The following is a 22577-nucleotide window of genomic DNA, read 5'->3' as shown; positions in this document are numbered from 1 at the left end:
TCCATCTTGCATTTTGATGAATTAGTTACCATCATTGTTCTGAGCTATGAAATTTCAAAATCTCTTTGGAATACTAATTTCCTATTTATAGGTTTCAAATTTTTTATTTCATCCTATTTCCCTGATTCTTCTCTCAACAGTTGCTGATGTAAAATTTAATATAAAATATTTAGTCACAAAATAGTTATTGCTTTTATGCACATTGTGGTAAGATTTTTTTTTCTCCAATAAAAACTATACCATCTTCCATAAAATCCTAAACATATTAAGAACTGTGATGCAGAACAAAATTACACAGTGTGAAACAGGTACCAGCACAACAGTGAGATTATATTACATCAAAAAATTTTAATGGTCCCAAATATATACTCAACAACTAAGCATACACTCAGGGGGGCAAAAAAAATTATGACACAAAAGTGACCACATCTAGAATTCCACTCAATCTTTAATCAAGAAGGGACAAACAAATCCCCCACCTCAAAAAAAAAAAAAATCTGCAGTTTAAAGGGCAAAGGGAACAGATTTAAAAAAAAAGAGGAAACTTTATATTCGGCCCTCCCCCGTAGAGGTTTTTAAAACCTGTTGTAGCTTGAGTAAAATGTTCAGAATGTACGATTTCAAAGGCAGGTCTCTTTTTTACAAAGAAACTGCTGGCATTCTTAACTAGTGAAGAATTATGGCAAACCCTGCCTTTTCTTCAGAAGTCTCATACATGGTCCAAGAAAGCATATTCTGATTGTAGCAACTGACCAGCCAATCCAGAGTTCCACTAAAACTCCTGCCCTGTTGGCTTTTTTTTTTTGTTGTTTTGTTTTGTTTTCCATTTCCTTCCCTGAGAAAAGGGCAACATGTGGTCCAAGCTGGAGAGCTCAAAGGCATAAGTCTTTCCCCTAAATGAACTATTTCTCCTTCTTCTGCTCCTTTGAATTGGCACTTGATTGGCAGAAATCCATTTGTATAGGTTTATCTGTGTCACACACAGTAAATCACAAAAGATTGCTGCTTTGCTGTGGGTTTGTTTGTTTTTGGAAAAAATATCCTTCCCCAACTGGTAATGTTCTTCAGCAGTTGCCATTATGATGACTCAAGCTTTGCTTTCTTTGACAAAGGTAAAGTTTCCTCTTTATCTTCATCTTCATCGTCCTCTTCATCATCATCAGGATAATCTACAAGCCCAACGAGGCCTCCCTATGAAGACAGACACAATTACTATAATTAAGAAAATGTTTGCACATTGATACTTCACATCTGTATCGTAACATGATGTCTGCACAGAATATTGCCACAAGCATTCTGGTTCAGGAGGTTTTGAATAAAATGAAGCAGAACAAAAGAAATCCTTCAGTGATGAATTGAATTAATTACATTATCTGAAAGATTTTTAAATTAATAAATCCAAAATGGGGTTTTACCTATCCAACTGGAAGTATTTCCAGTTGAAATTTAAGTAAAGTAAAAAATCTACTTAGTTTTGCTAAGTGTCACTGCAGCTCCATCTGTGAAGACGTAAATTCTATTTTTACTGAGCACAGCTGACTGCAGTGAGTGATTTGGAAGCACTTCAGAAACAAATATGAAATATCCTTTGAATTCGAATCTTTGAGTTATGATACTTTTAGAATACAGTCTGTCTTCAAGAAAGTTAGTTTAAGTGTGTAGCAACTTAAGAGTTTTGGGGTTTTTTGAGTAAGATAATGGAATGAGGTGTACAGGTTACAAAGTTTAAATAACTTGTCAGCTGAAAACGGAAACGTATCTAGTAACATTAAAACCTTCCTTGTGTTGCAAATAACCACAAATTTTAAGATTAGGCAGCTCTGGACCCATAAAGAAGCACCACAAACTTCTGAAACTTTCTCTAACTATGTTGCAATTTCTGAAGCTTAACCAGCATTTAACTACAATGGCAATTACTGATACTTTACTCAAAGGTTCTATTATTTATTCAGGTACCTAATGATGGACATCCAAACTAGAAAATTTTGTCAACTGTCTACCAAAATACAACTTGAAAAACCATTACACACATTCTGTAGAGTCGCATACAACACAACACTGAGGATACTACCCCTAAAACAGCAGCATCAGATAATGGAAAACCCAATTTCAACATTTTTCTAGTTTGTGACTGCAGCACATTTTACTCTGAAAGAATGTACTTTATGCCTGAATCCACAAGTGGTTTTTCAGTGCTCTGCATACTCAGTGTAACCTGAACACTTTTCATTTGCCACCATTATTTGAATTTTTGGAGCCAAAACTGTATGCAATATGTTCCATATGTAAAGACTCCATTTCAGACTCAAGGAATTACACTGTCTGGGAGAGAACAGGCCTCTAATAAACTGAATTGATTTCCAAGCCAGTTCCATCCCTTTTAAAAAGTCCTTGACTAACTCTTGGATTATGCAAGGAGTTTCCTCCACAGAGGGATTTAGAGGAAGTGTTCCTTTAGTCCTTCCATCAGCAAAACTCTTCTAATTCAGGTGTTTTCAACAGAAGGCAACCCAAATACAAACTCTTAAGCCACGTTCAATTAGAAGAAAGAAAAAAACTTAACCCGCCATTTACCTTCACTAGAAGTTAGGTGAACAAGCAGTATGGTGGCATTAAAAAACAAGGATGAATCAGAGTTATTCCAAGGCTGTGTGAAAAGTGGTATACGTACCTGACCTTTCAGAAACGCAAGCACTTGTTATGAAAATAAATTCTCATTATCTGAACTACCCTGTATCAACACTACCCAATCTGGCCCCCTGCGCTGTGAAAACACCAGTCACTATTTCTCTGACTTGGTTTAAATACTTTTAGCCAAATATTTGATAAAATCCAACAGTGTCCTAAAATGTATTTTGAAATGTTAGTTTTGAATATTTACTGCAAGCTGTAATATTCTTTTAAAGGGGCTTTCTTCTATTACTACAGTATGTTCCAAACCAAAACTATATGTTAGTTCAAAAGGTAAAAAAGTCTCACCAGGACATTAAAAACTGTTTTAGCTTACAGCAACCACCCCTAAAACAATTTCTTTCTTTCACGAACGCCAGTTATGTAATTCTGAACAATATTAAAAACGGTGATAGCAGAAACCTCCAATGGGTGTGGCAGGACATTGTGGAATCTAGCAAACTTTTGGCCATGTTTCTAAAACATTTCTGTATTTTTACCTGCCAAATATCCCTGTGCAATCTAATAAAAGTAAAGTGTTGTCTGTATTTCCCAGTGAATATCGCTGCTAAGAGCAATCAGAGGTGTGCTTCCTGCTTGAGGAGTTTGGGCACTAAAACGTCTTTTATTTCTTCTATATATGGCAGATCTCATTAAAAATGCTGAAGGCCAAACAATAAGTCCACACAAACCAGACAGTCCATTAGTGCTTAACGTGCCAGAATTCACACAAATGTGAGACAGATGCTAAAGAAAATTCCTACTCTATAACAGTGAAGTCAACCTACGGCCATTGAAAATTACCTTAGTTGTAATAGCTGCCATCTGAGATGTGCTTTTAGAAACTGATCCTGGTGAGCCAGGGGACCCCGGAGACCCAGGGGACCCAGGGGATCCAGGTAGATTACTTGCAGATGACTGGCTGGTAAGATTAGATTTTGTACCACTGGAAAAAGAAAGCTTGAAACTTGGGCTCTGACGACCTGAAAGGTTAGTTTTCAGAAGAACTTCCTTTTCTTCACTCTCCTTCACTGGAGGGGAAAAAGGAAAAAAAAAAAAGCAAAAGTAAAGCATATTACTGAATGAAACACTTAATTACAAATCACTTTACTGTGTGGAAAAAGGCTTAATACTTTATGTACAACTCAGTAAGTGAGTCATCACTGACTTTTTTTCCATACTACTGTTCCACCTACCAGCTGTTGCCACTGGCCAGGAAAGAACGTTCTATGGATGGTATCTATTTTGTTCTATATCAATGATATCGCCTGAACATTATAAAGAAAATTTTTAATTATAAACCTGAATAAAACACAGGAAAACTCAACTATCAGGTAAGATCATTGAAATGCTTTAGAAATCAACAACATTTTGTATTGTTCTGCTTTTAAAGACAACAAAACTGTTTTAAAGGGGTGGTCCACCAACTTGATGTCACAATTTCGAAATCTACATGCTTCAGAATAAATACATGCAAATCCTTCATTGTAGTAGGACTAAAATAATACAAGTTACATCTTCTCATCACTTACATTTTTTTCTTTCCATGAATTTACTGATCGGATCCATAATATCCTCATCATTTTTAGGTTTGTCAGAAGGGGGCACCACTGCCTCTCCATCTTCCATATCATCCTCATCAGTATTAAACCACATTTCCTCTTCATCCTCCAGGGTTCTCGCATCCCTTCTGTATCTGTGGTTTCTCAGAATGGAGCGCATGCTGCAAAACAGTAAGTTTTAAAAGTTTAGATTCAAAAGTCAACTCATTTATAATAAAACTTCTGCTCTGCAGTTACAGTGACAGTGTACGGCTACATACATTGTAGAGCAATAAAACCACCAGCAAATCATTCTGTAATGTGAACCTTTGTATTTTCAATGCAAATACCATTAAAAACTTTTCTGTATAAATCAAATAAGGTACAACTCTGCAAACAGCACTTTCAGACTCTCTGTATAGAATTTTGTGGCTTATAAACATCATTATTAAAATTCATTTTGATAAATCTCACTGAAGTGTTGCATTCAAGCTTGGTTTGCCAGTTTGCACTGATAAAATGTTGTAAAACAAAGAGTTTAGAAATTATAGACTTTTCCTCTGAAAATACTTTGTAACCTGTCAGTATTCAGGGTCCAATATATTAACAAGGAAAATCCAATAAAAATGTAATTTAAATATTACTCCAGTTTTAAATAGATATATTAAAAAGACAGCTCTCTCTCTCTGCCACATCAACCTGTTACAACCTCTGGTCAGTATCAGTATTTTCCATTCTTCAGAGCCTTGGATATGAAGTGCTACTTCTCCCTCCCCATTTGATCTATTATTAGTGCCGGTTTATCTCTGTTCAACCTTCCTTTTCTCTTTTCTCACAGAAGATGTATTAAGGCATTGGAACCAAGGGACAGGTATGTGCCCCTTGAAGAATGGGAAAGGAGAAGTGGAAAAGAGGTTGAAAACATTCTTTTCATTGCTAGATGTTGATTTGAACAGTCAATTTCCAACAGAAACGTGAAACCCTTGATGGAGCACTTCTCAACTTACTGGCTGAAATACAGTATTTTTCATAAAATCTCAGTTCCTGGGACCAAAATGTTAATAACACAACCTAGACCTTCTATTTAGAGAAAGGGTCTTGCATTACTGACTTCAGAAAAAAGCCAGAAGGGGAAAAATTAGAAAATCGTGAGGTATTTAATAAGAATGTTAAATGTATTTTTAAAAATAAATCTAATTCTGACTAAATTGCTTGCCAGCATTATCATCTGGATCTATACATCCTGCATCATTTTACACTGCACTTAACCTTGAGTTCTGTTAATAGAGCAAAACTGTGAGTTAAGTGGAACTCTTCTGAATACTTGTGTGGCCCATGCCAACAAAATGTACGTCTCCTTCCTTACCAAACTATTCTTTGCTAAAATATGTAAACAGATTCTTGTTATTTTTTCATGTTAATATCTCTGGGGTTTGACTTAAGAAATTACATGGACTATGACAAGACTTGTGCAGCCACTATATCAGATGTAGGAAGAAGGTAAAAACCGAGCTGGTTGAGCTCCAGACCTCTTGAAGTTCCTATTTTCTGCTGGATAAACTCATGCAGCACAACTATACACAGCCCCTTAGCTCAACTGAAGCCAGGAAAACACTAATATTTTACTTGCTGTACTGGACAGAAATTACTGAATTACAGCTGGGTGTTCTTTCCAACACATGCATTAATGTAAGTAAGTAAAAATCACAAGGCTTGAATTTCACAGCTGTTTAAGTGATAAGCTTAGCTGACACAAGCCAAAATAACAACATTTCACTTATAAAACATTAGTACTCAAAACTGCAGGTCCTACACATGCTCTTGGAGGTGATTCAACATTTTAAATTGAATGTACACTTATACTCTTTATTTTAATTGTACAAGTCTCAAATTTAAATACTTGTGGCAGGAAATAAAAGTCTGAGATTTCAAGGTGTCCTCGTAGGTCTAATCAGGATTGATTTTTTAATGTTTTCTCAAGCTAATTCAAGAGAGTAGAACAAGAACAGGTCTTGCTAACAATTCTTAAGAGTAACTCATCTATTCACACAAGCAGTCTATCTTGTTTTAATGACACTAGACATAAGTCAAAAATAAGTGGAGTAAGGAGGCCTAAACTTCCTATTTTTATACACTCCAACCTTTTAATCTTGGGTAAATGTGTATTAAGGAAAGGAACTTTTGCTCTGGCAAGAAACAGAAGGTGTGATTCAAGTGTTACATCAGGTTGTTTTTTACTCCATCAGCAGCTCTAAAAGTGACAAAAAAGTGTTCTCGGAAAATTTTTCTGCATATTCTACTTCTCAGGCATTTTGGTAGAGCTTATCTAAATATCTACTCCCACAACTGACTAAAATAAAAGGAAATCTGACGTGTGAATTTTTTTTAAGGAAAAATCCACAGAATGTTAATTCACAACTGAGCAATCATTCAAATCAGCAGCGGAAATGCTTTATTTAAACAAATGAACTTCAGATACTCGGTAGCTTCCAGCCTCATTAAAATAGCGTACGTAAGTTTAGGATATGAAAAATTAGCATTATGACTGGGAGTCCAGCAACTAACGTTAGCTGAAAGTTGATTTGATCAGAAGTCTGCAGCAACACATTTGAAAATCCCACTTTTAGTCAAGTAAACTTGACAGTGCTTGAGACGCAAGCAGGAGTCTAAATTATGTACATTTCCCACTATCAGAGAACAACCCATCAATATTCCAAAAAGGGAATTAACGCCTTAATATACTATTAAGCGCATTGAGTGCATTTTACCTGTCAAGTTTTGGATTATCTTGCCTTTCCCTTTGTTGCTCAAATCGTAGTTTCAGTCCTTTGAATGTCTGCACATAATCTACATCTTCCAGTGCCTTCCAGTAATTTTCAATTACATGAGCCGTTAACGATTTTATATCTTCCTATAGGAATGAACACATATAAAGTGACTTATTTTCATTCAAGTGAATTTCTTTAATACAATATAAAAAGTAACTCAAAGGAGAAATTATTTTAAAATATGCTGTACGAAGCACTGTATTAATTAGCTTATGCAAAAGTATTAAGCATACCACTGCAGTTAAAAATCTAGGGTATCACATATTTAATTAGCAAAACAGTGTCAATTTTCTAGAAGTATCTTCTTCAAAACACGACAGAACCTAAAATCTGATAAAAAATCCATACCAAACCCAATCTTAAAACACTTTTCCTACTGTAACTTATAAATATTTTTATGTTGACAGATTAACTGGTACCTGTTGAGTTAAAAACATGTTTAAGAGATACAGGTTTGGCATTCATATTATTTCTTTCCTTGCCACAAATAAATTACTTATGTAAAAATAAGTATTCAATGCATTTGTTTAGAATGAGAACAAGAAAGCTATTTTTCATCAGAACCCAACATCAAGTTTTTTACTTTGTGGCCATGCAGTACTGGTCAAGGTCCTTTACAAAAGTTTCCCAACTCTTCTGCTATTTCATTTTAGCTTTGTGGCTGCTCAAAGCCACTGTACACAGCTGAGACTAGCACAGGTCTGCACACTGCAGCAGGAAAACTGCTCCTGTGCATTGTTTTGCTTTCTTAACGCTGCAAAGCCCTTGGAATACACTGCAGAACAAACACCTGAATTACCATCCACTGCAGGTTATGTGCTTAAAAGTAATCTTTTTGGTTATGTGCTTAAAAGTCATCTGCTGTGAATGGTAATACACTAATAACAACAGAAGTATGCTTTTTGAAAATCCGCTGTCTTTGAAAATAAACGTGGATGAAAAAAAAAGTTGACAAAATTATTGACAGATACCAAGAAGTAGTCTGGGAATGCAACCTTGATATCTGTGTGAAAAGGTGGATAAGAAAAAAATATTTATTTATTTTCTCATAGCATGATCTATAGAATCAGTACCCAATCTCATGGAATACTGAAAGAACACACATAGTACTACGACCCTGGCTGGACACCAGGTGTTCACCAAAGCTGCTCTATCATTCCACTCTTCAGCTGGGCAGGGGAGAGAAAATATAACAAAAAGCTCCTGGTTTGAGATAAGGACAGGGAGAGATCACTCACCGGTTACTGTCACGGGCAAAACAAGACTCGACTTGGGGAAATTAACTAAATTTACTACCAATCAAATCAGAGTAGGACAATGCAAAAGAAACCCAAATCTTAAAAATATCTTCCCTCATCCCTCCCTTCTTCCTGGGCTCAGTTTTACTTGTGATTTTCTCTACCTCCTCCCCCAAACAGTGCGGGGGGACAGGGAACGGGGGTTGCGGTCAGTTCATCACAGGTTGTCTCTGCTGCTCCTTTGCTTCTTCCTCCTCAGGAGCAGCACTCCTCACACTCTCCCACGGGAGACAGTCCCTCACAAACTTCTCCAAAGTGAGTCCTTCCCCCACGTCAGAGTTCTTCATGAACTGCTCCAGTGTGGGTCCCTTTCACAGTATGCAGTGCTTCCCAAACAGGCTGCTCCATTGTGTGCCCTCCATGGGTCATCACAAGTCCTGCCAGCAAACCCACTCCAATGTGGGCTCCTCTCTCCATGGGGCCACAGTCCTGCCAGGAGCCTGCTCCAGTGCAGGCCTCCCATGGGGTCACAGCCTCCTTTGGGTATCTACCTGCTACAGTGTGGGGTCCTCCACGGGCTGCAGGGAGACAACCTACCTCCCCATGGTCTTCAAGGGAATTTCTGCTCCAACCTTGGCCAGTGGCACATTAGTCTTGGAGCCAGCTGGCATTGGCTATACTGAACACAGGGGAAGCTTCTAGTAGGTTCCACAGATGCCAACTCTTTAGCTGTCGCCCATCAAAACCTTGGCACACAAACCCAATACAGCACAGCACAAATCAGGGTCACCTGTATGGATTCACTTTTTTCACAGCTTCAAAACCAGTTTTCAATCAACTCTGCCATGACTATCAGGTCATTTCAGTCTTAAATTATCCTGAGTTCCAACTCAAAGAGGAAAGAGGTATCAGCACAGAAGGTTTCAAGAGGTGACAAAGTCTGGTGACTTAACTCCTCCACAGCTGTCTGCACCCTAGCTTGGCCTACCTTACCACATTTACAGTCTGTACAGCATCTGTCAGAATCTGGATGCAAACAACAGGGAGAAACAGTACTGTGCAGACAGCCAAATTACCATGAATATTTAAGAGGCTTGCCATGGAAGGGACTCTGCAGCAGTCCATTAACATAACCAAAAGACTGGTATCTCTTCTGTATATTTCCATATTCCATTGAATTGTCATTACAGAGCAGAGGTAAATTTGATGGGTTTGTAGCACTAGTTTCAAATTACGTTCCTGTCATACATAACAAGTCTATCCAATCTGCATGATGAAACTTGATTAGTGCTGCCTTTGCAAATCTGGGTACTGTGAGCACACTATCGAGTGAATCTAATTTTCAAGTAATGGTACTGTTTGAATGTAGGAAAGAACATGTACAAATATGTAACAGTGATATAAAAGAAGGTTCATATAAATACAGTATCACATGGTCCCATTATGATAGCATAATTTAGGGCAAAAGCAAAAAGAAATTGAATTACAAGACTAAACAATACAGTAATTATCTTCAGCATGTAACAGCACTCACCACTCTGATAAATTCGAACATCTCTATTATTGCAGAGTTCATCAGATTATAACGGGAACCATTATTTAGAAATGCTTTGACCACAGGTTCAAACAAAAAACTTTTCATTATATAACGGTTGTAGAATTCATCCTTTAGCCCAATTATCTTTCTCTTGAAACGTAGGGCACCTGAAACAGAAGTGTTGTCAGAAGAATTTTTAAACTTAAATGAAAAAAATGCAAAAATGACTCAGCATTAGTTAGGGCAATTTACAACTTTGGTTTGTATACACCATACAGTACTAGAAACAAGCAATACATTCAGCCGTTCTCTGCTTCTCAATAGCCTTGACTACACTGTTGAAGATTACTTATCTGTTTGAACATAAAAAAATCCTCCATCATGACTGTACAAATGAAACCACCTCTGTTCGCTATCTTACTACTAACATAAAGGTGTATTTTCTGTTTTTAAATTACATATGGTAAAGGTAAAATATTTTCTCAGTACAGAACTGAGAAATGTGCTTATCATTCCTATTATTCAAATGTAAGTTTGATTAGATTTAATTAGTTTTATTTGATTGGGATATAAATGATCTAATTTTAAAATTGGTAAATGACCTTTTCTTCACACTCATAATAAGGTAAAGGTTCAATTTACAGTTTGAAGCTCCTTCTGAAACTCCAAAGCGTATACAAGTGAGAGAATGTCCATGCATCATGAGAAAGTACAGTATGATCTCATTAAAAGGCAGCACATTTTGCTTAGCAACGAGGTGTACAGGAAAGAGATTATTAAAGGGTTCTAAAATCAAATGCAGGTTATTCAGTTACAAATTTAAAAGGTATTTCTCTTCGTATGGCACTACTCAGTCAGCTTCAAGCTTTGTTTAACTCTACGTGCACAACAGAATTACGGAAAAAATCTCTTACTTGCCTTCAGAATTAAGTCACACTGCTTTGCCATTACTGAGCTGAGCATGGTCAAGAAACTATCAGAGTTTCAAGAGCAGCACACAGAATTTCTGTGCAGTTTAATGCAGTCAGGTAGCTGTATCTCTAATTAAGTAACTCTGATAACTTCTAAAAAAATACTAAAACTTACAACGCTTCTCTTAGTATATTCAATACTGACATACCATCTTTTCAAATTACCACTCCACTGAAATGAAAGAAAATAATTCTTTTTCTTAAGAAAAAAAGGTATGAATAAATGCAAAATTATTTCCTAATACTAGCTGACATATCTATAAACTTGTATGAGAAATACGGATTATAACAGTAGAATTTCCATATTCAATCACAAATTGTCATGGCCTATGAACAGTTTTCTCCCAGCAGAATGAAGACCCGTAACACTTCGCACTGACAAAGTACTAGTTTATTCCTTAGCTTTCGAACTTACACAGCGCCAGGAAAGCGTGCTTCGAGGCCATGAGAACGAGTACCCTCCGCAGGATATCTTTGTTAATGATGTAGTTCTTGATGTGATAGGTATGATGTTCTACACAGAAAGTCAGCAATTCCAGTATTAATGCCAAGAGCTGGGCTGTCTGAAAATCATCTGGAATAGAAACAAAACCAAAATAATGAAACTTATCTGGAATAGTGCCTTCAGAAGCTAACTTCAAATATCCAACTGCAGTCTGGTGAACATTTCCAAGTTCTTGTATATTCCCACAGACAATTTATGGGACAGGCTGCAGGATGTGTTTAGTCTTTAAAACAGAAATTGAACAAGCTTGTTATGGATTATTTTCTATAAATACAGATATGGCAGAAAACCTCCTAAAATATAGAAACAACTACATTTTCTTAAATTGGTGTTTGAAGAGTACAGAACTGAACACTAACACACGCAGTCAGGCTTATTTAACCAAATCTCATTATGATGTCCACACGTCTGTATCATAAAGTATCACCCCACATACAGTGTCTTGACCAAGTCTGAAGCAAAGTTGTGATCTATGATGCCTTTTAACAAAAGTACTATGCAAGAAATATCTCAGGCTCTTTTAACAATCGTAATAAAAATTGTTGCTAGTAACCAGCACGAACAGTTACTTCATTACTGATCTTTGTTTTCTTAGCCTGATGTAAGAACAATACCCTCAAATTCAGCACACCTTCCCCGGGGAAATGTTGCAACATCTCTGGTAATCCCTGACCTTAAAAAACATTTATGCATGTGTGCAAGTCCATGTCACTGAACTGCCCCATGAGTCCCCAAAAACTATAAAAATAATTTTTGCTGAAGCCAAATCTGCAGTAAATGTTGTCACTTCATAAATCAGGTCTCTCGTTATGCTTATGCATTATTCAAATGACTAAATCATGAATCAATACTTTACTTCGAACTATGTAAAACATGTCTCAGACTCTCTTAAAGACAGAAAATGTCCTTTGACAGGTATTCATTTACCTTTGCTAGGCTTGTCCTCTGTAGTATTGGCCAATAAAGGGGCTGTCAGAACATGCATACAATGTTTGTAGAAGAAACCCAAGAACTCTGTCTTTTCTGTTTTCTAAAGAATGAAAAAAACCCACATGTAAAACATATCATCAAATACTCTAAGAAACCCAAATATAATTCCATTTCAAGGTATTTACTTACATTGGCAGTGGCAAGCATATTTTCTGGATCAACTAAAGTACGAAGCAAACCCATGAGTAGCACTGCCCCTCCAAGTTCTGGATCTGTGTCACAAATCATGTGTTCTATAATGAGGTTTATGAGCAATATATCCTAACAGGGGAAGAGAAAAAAAAAGACAAAAATCAATTCTAATGCTACTCCCTTGTCCCAAATCTGAAATTACCTTCTGAAAGGGTTACTGCCTGGTTAAAAATGTGTTCTAGCAAAATCTTGTGAAGTGTGAACCAAACAAAAACCCCCAAGCTTAACAAAAACAAATTAACTTTACATACCACTGATACATACTGATCAGTGCTTCAACAGTAAGAATGCAAGCAGTGAAGAGGAAGCTTTTAAAGCAACTAAAAACGGTAATGAAATTAACAATCTAATTTCAAATTTAGTCCGAACCGAAACATTAAAAGATAAAAAGTACACAGGCACATCCTGAACAGTCTCAAAATTCAACCAATTTCTGGAAGCCCTTTCAGAGTAAAGAAGTTTCAATTTGTATCCCCCTTTAAAACACATACCAAAAGATTAATTTCCACAAACATACAACAGGAAATTTTATAATGCTATTGAACTTGATTAAATTATATTAACCTAAAAATAACCCCAATGTGTATTTGCAGAAAACAAGAATAACACATGAAAGTAAAAAATAAAATTTACATTTAGGAATCCCTAAACTGAAGTTGCTTGGTTACCACTCTCCCCCACAGAAGACGACAGGCATCAGACACAAGTGGCTGGAACCACCAGCAATGTTCACTGTCCCAGCTACCCCTTTCTTTCAGTACAGAAGCAGTAGCACCAGTAGCTTCCTGTTCTCCAGTTATGTTTTTGGCAGTTACAAGAAGAAAACATTAACTATCTCCTCTGTGAAAAAGGCAGCATAATGTTTTCAGTCCACTGGATACCACTCTGAAATACCTTTCTTACCACTAGCTGTGTGCTAACATTTTGTATTAATCAGTTACAGAGGATCTTTGGAAAATCTGTCAACAAGTGTTGACACTTAGGGCCATAATTCCACTTTCAACATGTGTGATAATAAACTGAACACAGGTTTCTTATATGTAAAATAAAAACACATGTACATGCCAGTATCAAGACTGAAATTTACATTTCACATTTTAAGGAGGACATTGTTCAAGCACATTTTGTTTTGCTTGCATGACTGCTGATGTTAACCAAAATGGTGGTTTATGGTAACCTGTTTTCCTTTACATACAATGGAACAAGTATCTGAACCAGTGAGCACTCATGTCACCTAACAGAATTTTTAAAAGCATTGTAGTTCAATGTCTTGTTCCCATCATGACTATATCCCATACTTCTTCAGAACTAGGGCTCATGTCATCAGAGAGTCATAAATCTAAAACAGTAATTTCAAACACCAATTTCTGGGGACTCTCTACTTACATCATCATTCTGCTGCGCTTCCTGCATGACAAACTCTCGTACCATGGATGGGTTGTATTCAACCAAATAAGAGAATATATCAGTGGCTGCACTTCGTACTTGTGCATCATCCATACCCTGGAACAGCCAAAAATAATCATTAATGTTTCCTTGAAAGGCTTAAATGCAACCAAAAAACATACAGCTTTAATTCCTACTCACAAGTCAAACCTAATTACTGCTAAAACCATATTCTAAAACTGAGTCAACTCTCACTGCTTCCCTGTACCTTTGACAACTGTTGGGTAAAATAAATTTTATGGTTTTGCTGCCCTTCTATTTTCTTACTTAACTGTACACCAAAAAGCATGTAAAGATAGGAAAGCAAATGAGAAAACAAAACCAGAAGAATGCCAGGGCACTTACCAATATCATATCATATTGTAACTGCTTTTAAACTTTTACAGAACTATTTTAAACATTCTGAATCTCAAGCTAAGACAAGACAAATGAAGCAAACACATCAGAAAACCAGTTGCTGAAGTTTGTGCTGAAGTTACTTGTTGAAAAAACCTCTCTGGAGACGAACAAAACTGTCATGACAAATAGAACTGAAATGACTTACCAGTATGACTTCTAGTGCAGGCAGTATGCCCATATTTGACAAGGTTTTGAAAAACGCATCTCTGTTTTGAGGTTGCAGTGTTTGTGAGAATGCACAAAACTCTTTCAGAAAATTTACCTGAAAACCAGGAATATACTAGTCAGATACAGGTGTGCCTTTGTGGTAACTGTCCCTTTCATATGTATTTACAGATTTCTTACCAATTCCTGTCTTTTCTCCTCATCTGTGGCTTCATCTGTTAGTTGTGCAAACAAGTCTGTCAGAAATTTTTCATCTTCCTACAAAGGCAAAACAATACCATTTGTTTATTTGACAATATCAAAAGGCATCCAAGTATAACATAAAGTTCTAAACCATGCCTCCTGGAATTAAGAGAACATATGCTTGTATACTGTAGTTAATCATACCAGTATCAGCTTTCTAATTCAATTTTTAAACAAATTAATATGAATTTTGCTTTTGAGTTTTAATCATGTTCAGCACCACTCCACTCCCCAACAATTCACTCTTGGTTACAACATATGTTGTGTTGCCTTTGGCCGTCCTTTTTCTATTTTCTATTGCAACTCTCATCATTTTGTCTATGACTTCTTTAACTTCCTTCCCCCTTGTCACATGCCTGTCCCCCTAAACCACACTATCCTTGCTTCAACTGTTTACAAACATTTATAAACATGACCTCCCAACACAGCCCTACACACACACACACACCCCTCCCTCTTTGGAATGTTATGAAATCTCTGCAGCAGAATAAAAGCAAGGATGTGATGATGGGGGGCTGCAGGAATGGGGTGAGATTCTTTCTCCCACAGTGTTGTGAAAAGGCTGAATTCTAGAAACTAAATCAAAACAACTGTTCCTACTACATACAGCATTTATTGGGTATTCTGGCTGGCAGCAATCAAAAACCAGTCCATTATCTTTCATGCTGCTGTACCTTAGCAAAACTACAAACAGCAGCAAACACATTAGAAATGTGTATTTCGATTGAAAGAAGCAGTAATACTTAGATTTCCATAACCTTTACACTCCTAAGAACTAGGAGACTATTAAAACAGAAATAAACCTTTGTCATCCTTTCCCCAGTATTATACAGAATTAAGACAGCACCTGCTTGAGAAAGATACCTGTACATCAGATATGAAGAGATTTTTTCAGAATCTGCCAGTGTTCTTTCTTGTCAAGTCAGTAACACCAAGTGCAATATCCCTCCATCCCAAAGCCACAGTACCAGAAACCCAAGTTACTTTGCTTATGTTTGCACCGTGTAAAGCAAAACCATGAAAGCAGTTCAGTTACATCCACAAAAATTCTCTTATGTTGTGAATTACCTCAGTACCTCATCCAGGCTCACTTTGAAACCCTGCTGAGAAAATGAATACCTCAGTTCTGACAGCATACCACGCTAATGCTGCTACAACACTGCCACAACACAATCCAGGATGTCTACATGGCACTGACAACACAGATAAACCCAAAATAGGCTGGCATGAGCTACTGCCCTACAAGGCATTTCACCACACTGTAAGGTAAACCCTAAATTTAGAATATGCCACGTTTCCTCTTGTCTGATGCTGTGCTGTGCTCCTAACCTGACCCAACAGTCCTGTGACAATGAAAAATAATGATTTCTGGACACAATTTCATGTGCTATTTCTGTGACTGCTTCAAAATCAAAACAAAAGAGACAAGAGAAGTCTCACTTGAAGTATACCAAAATTCACTCGGGAGGATCAAGTAAAGGAGACATAAAGTTTGACTTTCAGATATCAACAGTCAAACATGTTCTAAACAACTATTAAGGTGTTTGATTTCAAGAAACAGAACTTTAACTTTGATGAGAGAATACAAGGATATTGGACTACCTGCTATCCAGCTGTTACACGGCTTTGTAACTTTTCTGTTCTAATATTTAGATGTCACAAGTAACGTAACTAACCCACAGCAGAGATACTGACATACTTATTTACTGAAATAAAAGAAAAACCCAACAAAACCCCAAACAACCCCCCCTACCATAAATCCCCCGTTTTTTGAAGAACATGCAGTGCACTTAAGAAAAGACTATATAGTTTGCTTTAATTTCTCTTTTTTCTATTATGATCAAGATGCAAAACTAATCTTAGATATGAAAACTATGGAGAAGATGCACACTTATCCCCAGTTGGAAACCATAACTCCTATTTCCATTCTCAGTGTGAAATCAACTTTTCACCTCTTCCATGATACTTGAGAGTAAGGGCAAATCAGTATCACAGAAATATCTCAGAATGGGAAAAATCTCACTGGGAAAAAATAATGGAAACTTCAGTATTTAAATATGTGAGAGCCATGATTAGAGTGCTTCTGCATAAAAAAAAAATATACAATATTACCCAAAGTATCAAATTGGGATTTTTAAGTCAAAATGTAGAAGGAGAGGAGACCCTGCATCGCTGGTAACATGTGGGTCTCATTTATGACCCGCTGCAGTTACCAGAGACAGAGGTGGCTGGGGAAGCTGCACCTCCAGCACTACACAGCAGAGCAGGACAGGCAAGACCTGGCTGAGCAGGAAGGCGTGGGCAGGACCTCAGCTCAGCTCTGGGACTGGATCCTGCCACGTCCCCAACCAGTTCAAGAGACAGCTGTCTGCAGTGAAGGGTAACCCACTCACCCTGTTACTACGCTTGGGACTTGTAGAGAGAACTTAAACGCTGGCAAGTGACAAAGACTTCAATGCTGACACTCAATGTTTCAAGAAGAATTTGCAGAAGTTTGGTCTGTAAAGATTTTTCAGCATTCCAAACATATACCACAACACAGTATTTTACAGTTCTGCTTTACATATAATTTTGAAGCATTCCCCATGCCATGTTCTCTCCCAAACCCTATTAAACACATTGTACTTGCAAATTAATAAGATTATCTGAAAGCTCTAGGACTCAGAACAACTGTGATCTATTTAAAATCAAAAATTAAGGTGAATCTGAGTGATTTGAAAGATCCCACCCTTACATGGATAATATGCAGTAAATGGCAGTTATTCCAAGAAAATAAGAACAACTTGTTATCAACTTCACAGTTATGGCTTAGCCCTGAAAAGCATTTAGCATTTATCTCATTCCAGATGCTTAATGAAAGGCAGACAGGTTGCTATGAATGAGAAAAAAAACTAGTCCTCTCATATTTATAGAAAAATTGTGATTGCAATGAGTAGTCTAAATACAAGATTGTCTCTCCCTCACGTCTGTAAAATTCCTGACAAGGGCAGCATATCTAAAGATACATTCCTGAACAACACTACCAGAGTCTATGGAAATGCTCAGTCTGAGGGCAGAGTTCACATATTTTAGAGGTCACAAAGCACCAACACTGAATGCTACAATTACACAAATTTAGATGTTTTCTTTTTTCCCCAACTTACAGAAATCACCCAAAATATGTTTGTGAAGTTAACACAATGCAAATACATAATACTTTGCAGAATCTGGCTTCTTCATACAGACAAGTATCAGAACACATTTAGATGTATCTTAGAAGCTGTGAAGGTCACAACTGTTTTTCAAGGAAATAAAACTGCAAACAACAGTTTATGGAGTAATTTACAATCTAGTTATTTTCCCCATGCACAGAAATTATTAGAAGTGCAATACTTAAACTATGTGTATACCAGACACTAAGTATATTCATTTATGCTTTTGCAAGATCTACACAGATGCTTCCAGGATTTAACACATTTCAAAGCTTATGAAGATAAAATCAAGCCAGGCCAACTACTCCCTCAATCATTTATGACTTTAAAAACAAGAAAACCCACAGATAAAGTAGGGTCACAAAAAAAGACACTATTTACATTTGTGATACAACTTTCAAAGCAGTCATCCTCCTCCTCTCAAAAGGCACTTAAAAAAGGATTCTTCAAAACCAGGCCTCTCTTAAAATGTAATTAACTTGCAGTTATCAGATACTTTGTGCCTGTGATTACAGATAAATGACAAAAATATCCCTTTCTCAAAAAAAAACCTCAGCCAAGAAACTCAACAATACCTAAGCAGGGAAGAGAGCATACCTTCCATTGCATTTTCCACCTCCATATTCATTTTGGGCAGAAACTGTATTTTAGCCCATAAAGTTAAATTTTCGTAACATGTTACCAGTGAACAGATAATTACAGTTTCAAACACACACTCCCTCCTGCTACCACACCAGAAGATGTCTTAGTTTAAAACCTCCTTTATATCAGACTGCCTTTCCACATAGGCCTTCATCGTGCGTTACTTCCACTCGCATCAACACTGAAACAGCAGTGGGATCCACCCAATCACTTCTGCAGTTTCTGCACACATGGAATATCGTTTTCTACAACGAATAAGTTTATCCCAGAAATCATGAGCATGCACCACTTGCAAACATCTTTCACCAATCCTTTACCCCAGGAGGTGGTATCCTTTTACACTTTATTACAAGGTGTATTTTGCTGAAAGTTAATTTCCAGTTTTTCCTAAGTCAACTACTATGAAATAGACTGGATTTGGGTAAAACCATCATCATGCATTGACACAATTCTTCCTTTAAAACAACTACAGATAGTTACATTTACATCCATGGGTCTCAATTAATAATAAGCAACTATCTGTAAAACTACTTTAAAAATTAAAATTTGGCTACTGTTATACATAAATGCATGAAATACACAGATGTACCTAAATGCCTACAAGTTTTTAATTCTTGAAAAGGGAGATAGGGACCATCAGTAACACGATTTTTGTCTTTAAAGTTTCATTTCCTAGTACAGTAATACCATGTGATCACCGCTCTATCAGGCACAAAAATTATTTTAACACGTCAAATCTTCCCCTCCTACTCCCAACTTTCCTGAAAATAAAAGACACCAAAGTCTAAATGCACATACCCAGAAGTAATGTTAACAATATTCTGTATTCTGGAAGATAAAAACATTGCAGGATCTTGCTGGCAAAAATAATATGCCAATGAGAAAGGGGGGAGAGAACAGAAGGAAACAGTGTTTGCTCACTCTATGGCGCAGTTTTGCAAGTTTTTGTTTTTTTATTAACTAGTTAATAATAAAAAGGGAAAGAACTGGTGGCCTCCAGTGCGAACATTAGTATATATTTTTTAAATTGCAAAAAAGCGTCATATAAAGCAAGAAACACCACTTACCTGTCCCACCCCCACTCTCAAAACTTGGCGAACTCCATGTCTCAGCAAGGTTTCTTGAAGGCTATGACATCTCAAGACTAGAACAGGTTGGACCCCAAGCAGTAAGAGCATATTAGGAGGGGCTGAAATTGCAAGAACATGTTATATACCTCTTTCGTATCTTACATACAGCAAATCACACAACCTGCCATTGAGTAGTTTCCACAGCAGTTAATTCTGCAGGTTGGAAATACTGCTTTCATGGCTCTGCTATTCACCATGGAACAACAGCACTTAGTTCAGTGAAATGTTGACATGCTCATTTAAAATGACAGATCTTATAAAACTGTATCACAAATAAACTAACCTCCATTTGTCAGAAAAGCCCATCAGTGTAAGCATTTTTGTAAAGATTATGGGAAAGCCAACCTTCATGAAGAAGGTGGGAGGAATAAGGTTCATAATGCTAAGTGCTAAAGGTTACCTAGTCTCTATTTTTGGTTTTACCACAGAGGGGCAACAGCTATTTACCTACTGAAGAAGGCAAAATCAGGAAAGCAGGCATCTTCCAGGACTACAGAATTTGTTTTTTCTTAAACACGTCCAAAATCTCTCTAATAAAGCCAGAACTCCTTAAGAATCAGCAAGTTCTCATTTACAGAATCCACCAGTTATAACTGAAAAACTGACCTTAAAGGTCAATAACCTTTAATGACCCTAAATGACCCATCTTGACAGCAAATGCCTTAAATAAAACACAGTGGTGGCTTTGAGTAAAGTCACTCAGTCTGTGTAAAAGTATAAGACACAATCTGCACAGTCTTGTACAAATTTCTAGTCCCTTCTCTGAAACTGAGGAACGGCTGAGTTGAGAAGAGGATGCAAAATGCCACTCTGGTTAATACACAGTCTGACACGGAAAGGCCTCTTTAGAGCTCATTTATTTTCACAATGGATGTAACAGTTTATCTTTTCCTTTCCTTCACAGCCAGCAAGAGAGAAAAGAACAGTGCACAACAACTCAGTTGTACATGCAATAGTTGCAGTATGTCACAGGATATCAACTACTCAGGGAGTTTACTTTTATCCTGAGCAGTACAGTTTCCCAGAAGGAGGGAGATCTCTTTTGTCACATCCTCAATGGTCCAGGAGAGACCAGTTAAAGTCAACAGCAGAGACATTAACAACCTGTATTATGTATCAACAAAGAACTTAACACTCATCCACAGTTCCCAATAAACTACCATGAAGCATTTTAGAGCCTTTTAAATTAATAATGACTTACAAAAGAAACCGCTTCAGTGCACATGTAGGGTTAGTGAGCACCAAGATCTTGTAAGATCTACAATAATGAATGCCAGGAATTCCAGAGAACTTTAAATCTTTCATGAAGTAGCACCCCACACACATACATAAACTATTATCATACAACCAACTACCAACAGAGATTGTATTGTGAAATTTAGGCAAAGAAATTTAATTTTTTTTCATGGTAACATGACAAAAATATCCTTAAGTCTAGTGACTAAAAAGTCCCAAAATACAAGAAACCTCCAACCCTTAAATGCACGTTAAACCATACATGAATGGAAGAAAGATTTTAGGAATTAATCACAGAAGTGAAATCAACAAAAGCAATCTTTTAATTTTGTTCTCAGAGCAATATTTATTCTGCTTAAAGAAAGGAGAAGGAACAGTATCATACATTTTATACACAGATTGTAGGAATGGGAGGTGAAATGAGAGTTTAGAGTGCAGAGATTACAGAAAAAACCTGACATATTGCTCTACAAATAAATGAAAAACTAAATGCCTGGTAAATAGGCTGAAACCTTGGTTTAGAGCTACACTGCAAGAACTTGAAAAATCATCAGTCAAGCCTTTTAAAAACGCAATGGACATATAATTTGTGATGGTCTTTAACTTCCTCAAAATCAAAAATTGATCAACAATGTCAAATGATTTCCAACAGATGCTTATTTACAGATTCAGGGAGTTCCCACTCACTGCTATAGAACTGTACTGTGAAAGTACTAGGAAATGCAATATAGCACAGGATGTATTATCTTTCTTGTGTGCTACCACTCTTATCTCCTCAAAGCTGTAGAAAGCACTTGAACAATTTGAAATATTTATCTAACTCTGAAATGCAACGTCAATTCTTCTGGTTCCCACACACATGGAGTACACTTTATTCTCAACGACAGACAACAGCAAGAGAAGTGAAGATAAGGTTCCGAAATCTGCTGTCACACAGCAAATCACAACCAGCCCTGAGCGTCTATTGCACCTCTAAACTGCAACTAACAATTTTGGCAACCACAATACAACTTGCTATTCTAACCAAAACTTACCCTGTACCTATTAACCTAACACAGGTTGTAGGAGACAGATTAAAGGAAACTCATCAGTCACTAGCCCTCAATAAAGTTATCTTGGGATATCTGGTAAACACACCCTAAAGATTTTGCCGGATCAGGTCCTCTTTCTCCTTTCCCAGCTTTCTTTTCAAAGTTCTAGATCCCCCTCAGAATCAGCCACTGTCACCAAGACTCCTGAGTAATTCTTCCCCTCCTCCAGCCAAATTGTAACATGCTCAGAAATTTGCTTTTAGCTTGCAAAGAAGACAAGACATTTTATGACAGTATGACTACTAGTCAACTGGATGCTCAAGTTGAGACCCCTTAACTGAATCTTCTCGGCATTCTCTCAGAGTCAGGCTTGTCAACTTTCTCAAATTGGTTGCTCCAAAATGAGTAAGGCCTTCTGTTCCAGACAAGCAACTGTGACTTTGTTTATCAAGGACACACACACAGACATGAACAGTTTGGTTCAGGTGAGCATAAGCCAGGGCCTAGTACTACTGAAGATGCCCCAGGTACTCCACTGGGCCTCCAGTGGCTGCTCCAATGCCTGGTTCACAGGCCCTCCAGGCACATGCCTCAGCAGCAAGGTCTGTGTGATGCCCTGCAC

At 37.1% G+C, this 22577-nt stretch overlaps 1 protein-coding gene across 1 annotated transcript in view; it reads right to left on the bottom strand.

Moving 5' to 3' along the window:
* Nucleotides 1-328: 328 nt before the first annotated feature.
* Nucleotides 329-22577, bottom strand: part of PPP4R3A (protein phosphatase 4 regulatory subunit 3A) — a 45109-nt gene continuing 22860 nt past the window's right edge. Inside the window, exons 5-15 of the mRNA XM_050337037.1 lie at nucleotides 14663-14740; nucleotides 14463-14579; nucleotides 13859-13975; nucleotides 12410-12541; nucleotides 12218-12320; nucleotides 11201-11359; nucleotides 9812-9981; nucleotides 6980-7122; nucleotides 4203-4393; nucleotides 3475-3701; nucleotides 329-1191 (exon numbers count right to left, since the gene is read on the bottom strand). Of these exons, the coding sequence (XP_050192994.1) occupies nucleotides 1078-1191; nucleotides 3475-3701; nucleotides 4203-4393; nucleotides 6980-7122; nucleotides 9812-9981; nucleotides 11201-11359; nucleotides 12218-12320; nucleotides 12410-12541; nucleotides 13859-13975; nucleotides 14463-14579; nucleotides 14663-14740 (1551 nt within the window). The 3' untranslated portion in view covers nucleotides 329-1077. The remainder of the gene's footprint in view (nucleotides 1192-3474; nucleotides 3702-4202; nucleotides 4394-6979; nucleotides 7123-9811; nucleotides 9982-11200; nucleotides 11360-12217; nucleotides 12321-12409; nucleotides 12542-13858; nucleotides 13976-14462; nucleotides 14580-14662; nucleotides 14741-22577) is intronic.

This window comes from Myiozetetes cayanensis, unplaced genomic scaffold (assembly GCF_022539395.1).
Source record: "Myiozetetes cayanensis isolate MyiCay16 unplaced genomic scaffold, myiCay2020 scf6-25, whole genome shotgun sequence".
NCBI lineage: Eukaryota > Metazoa > Chordata > Aves > Passeriformes > Tyrannidae > Myiozetetes > Myiozetetes cayanensis.
Note: the sequence above shows the minus strand (reverse complement) of the source record. Positions and strands in the feature narration are given on the sequence as shown.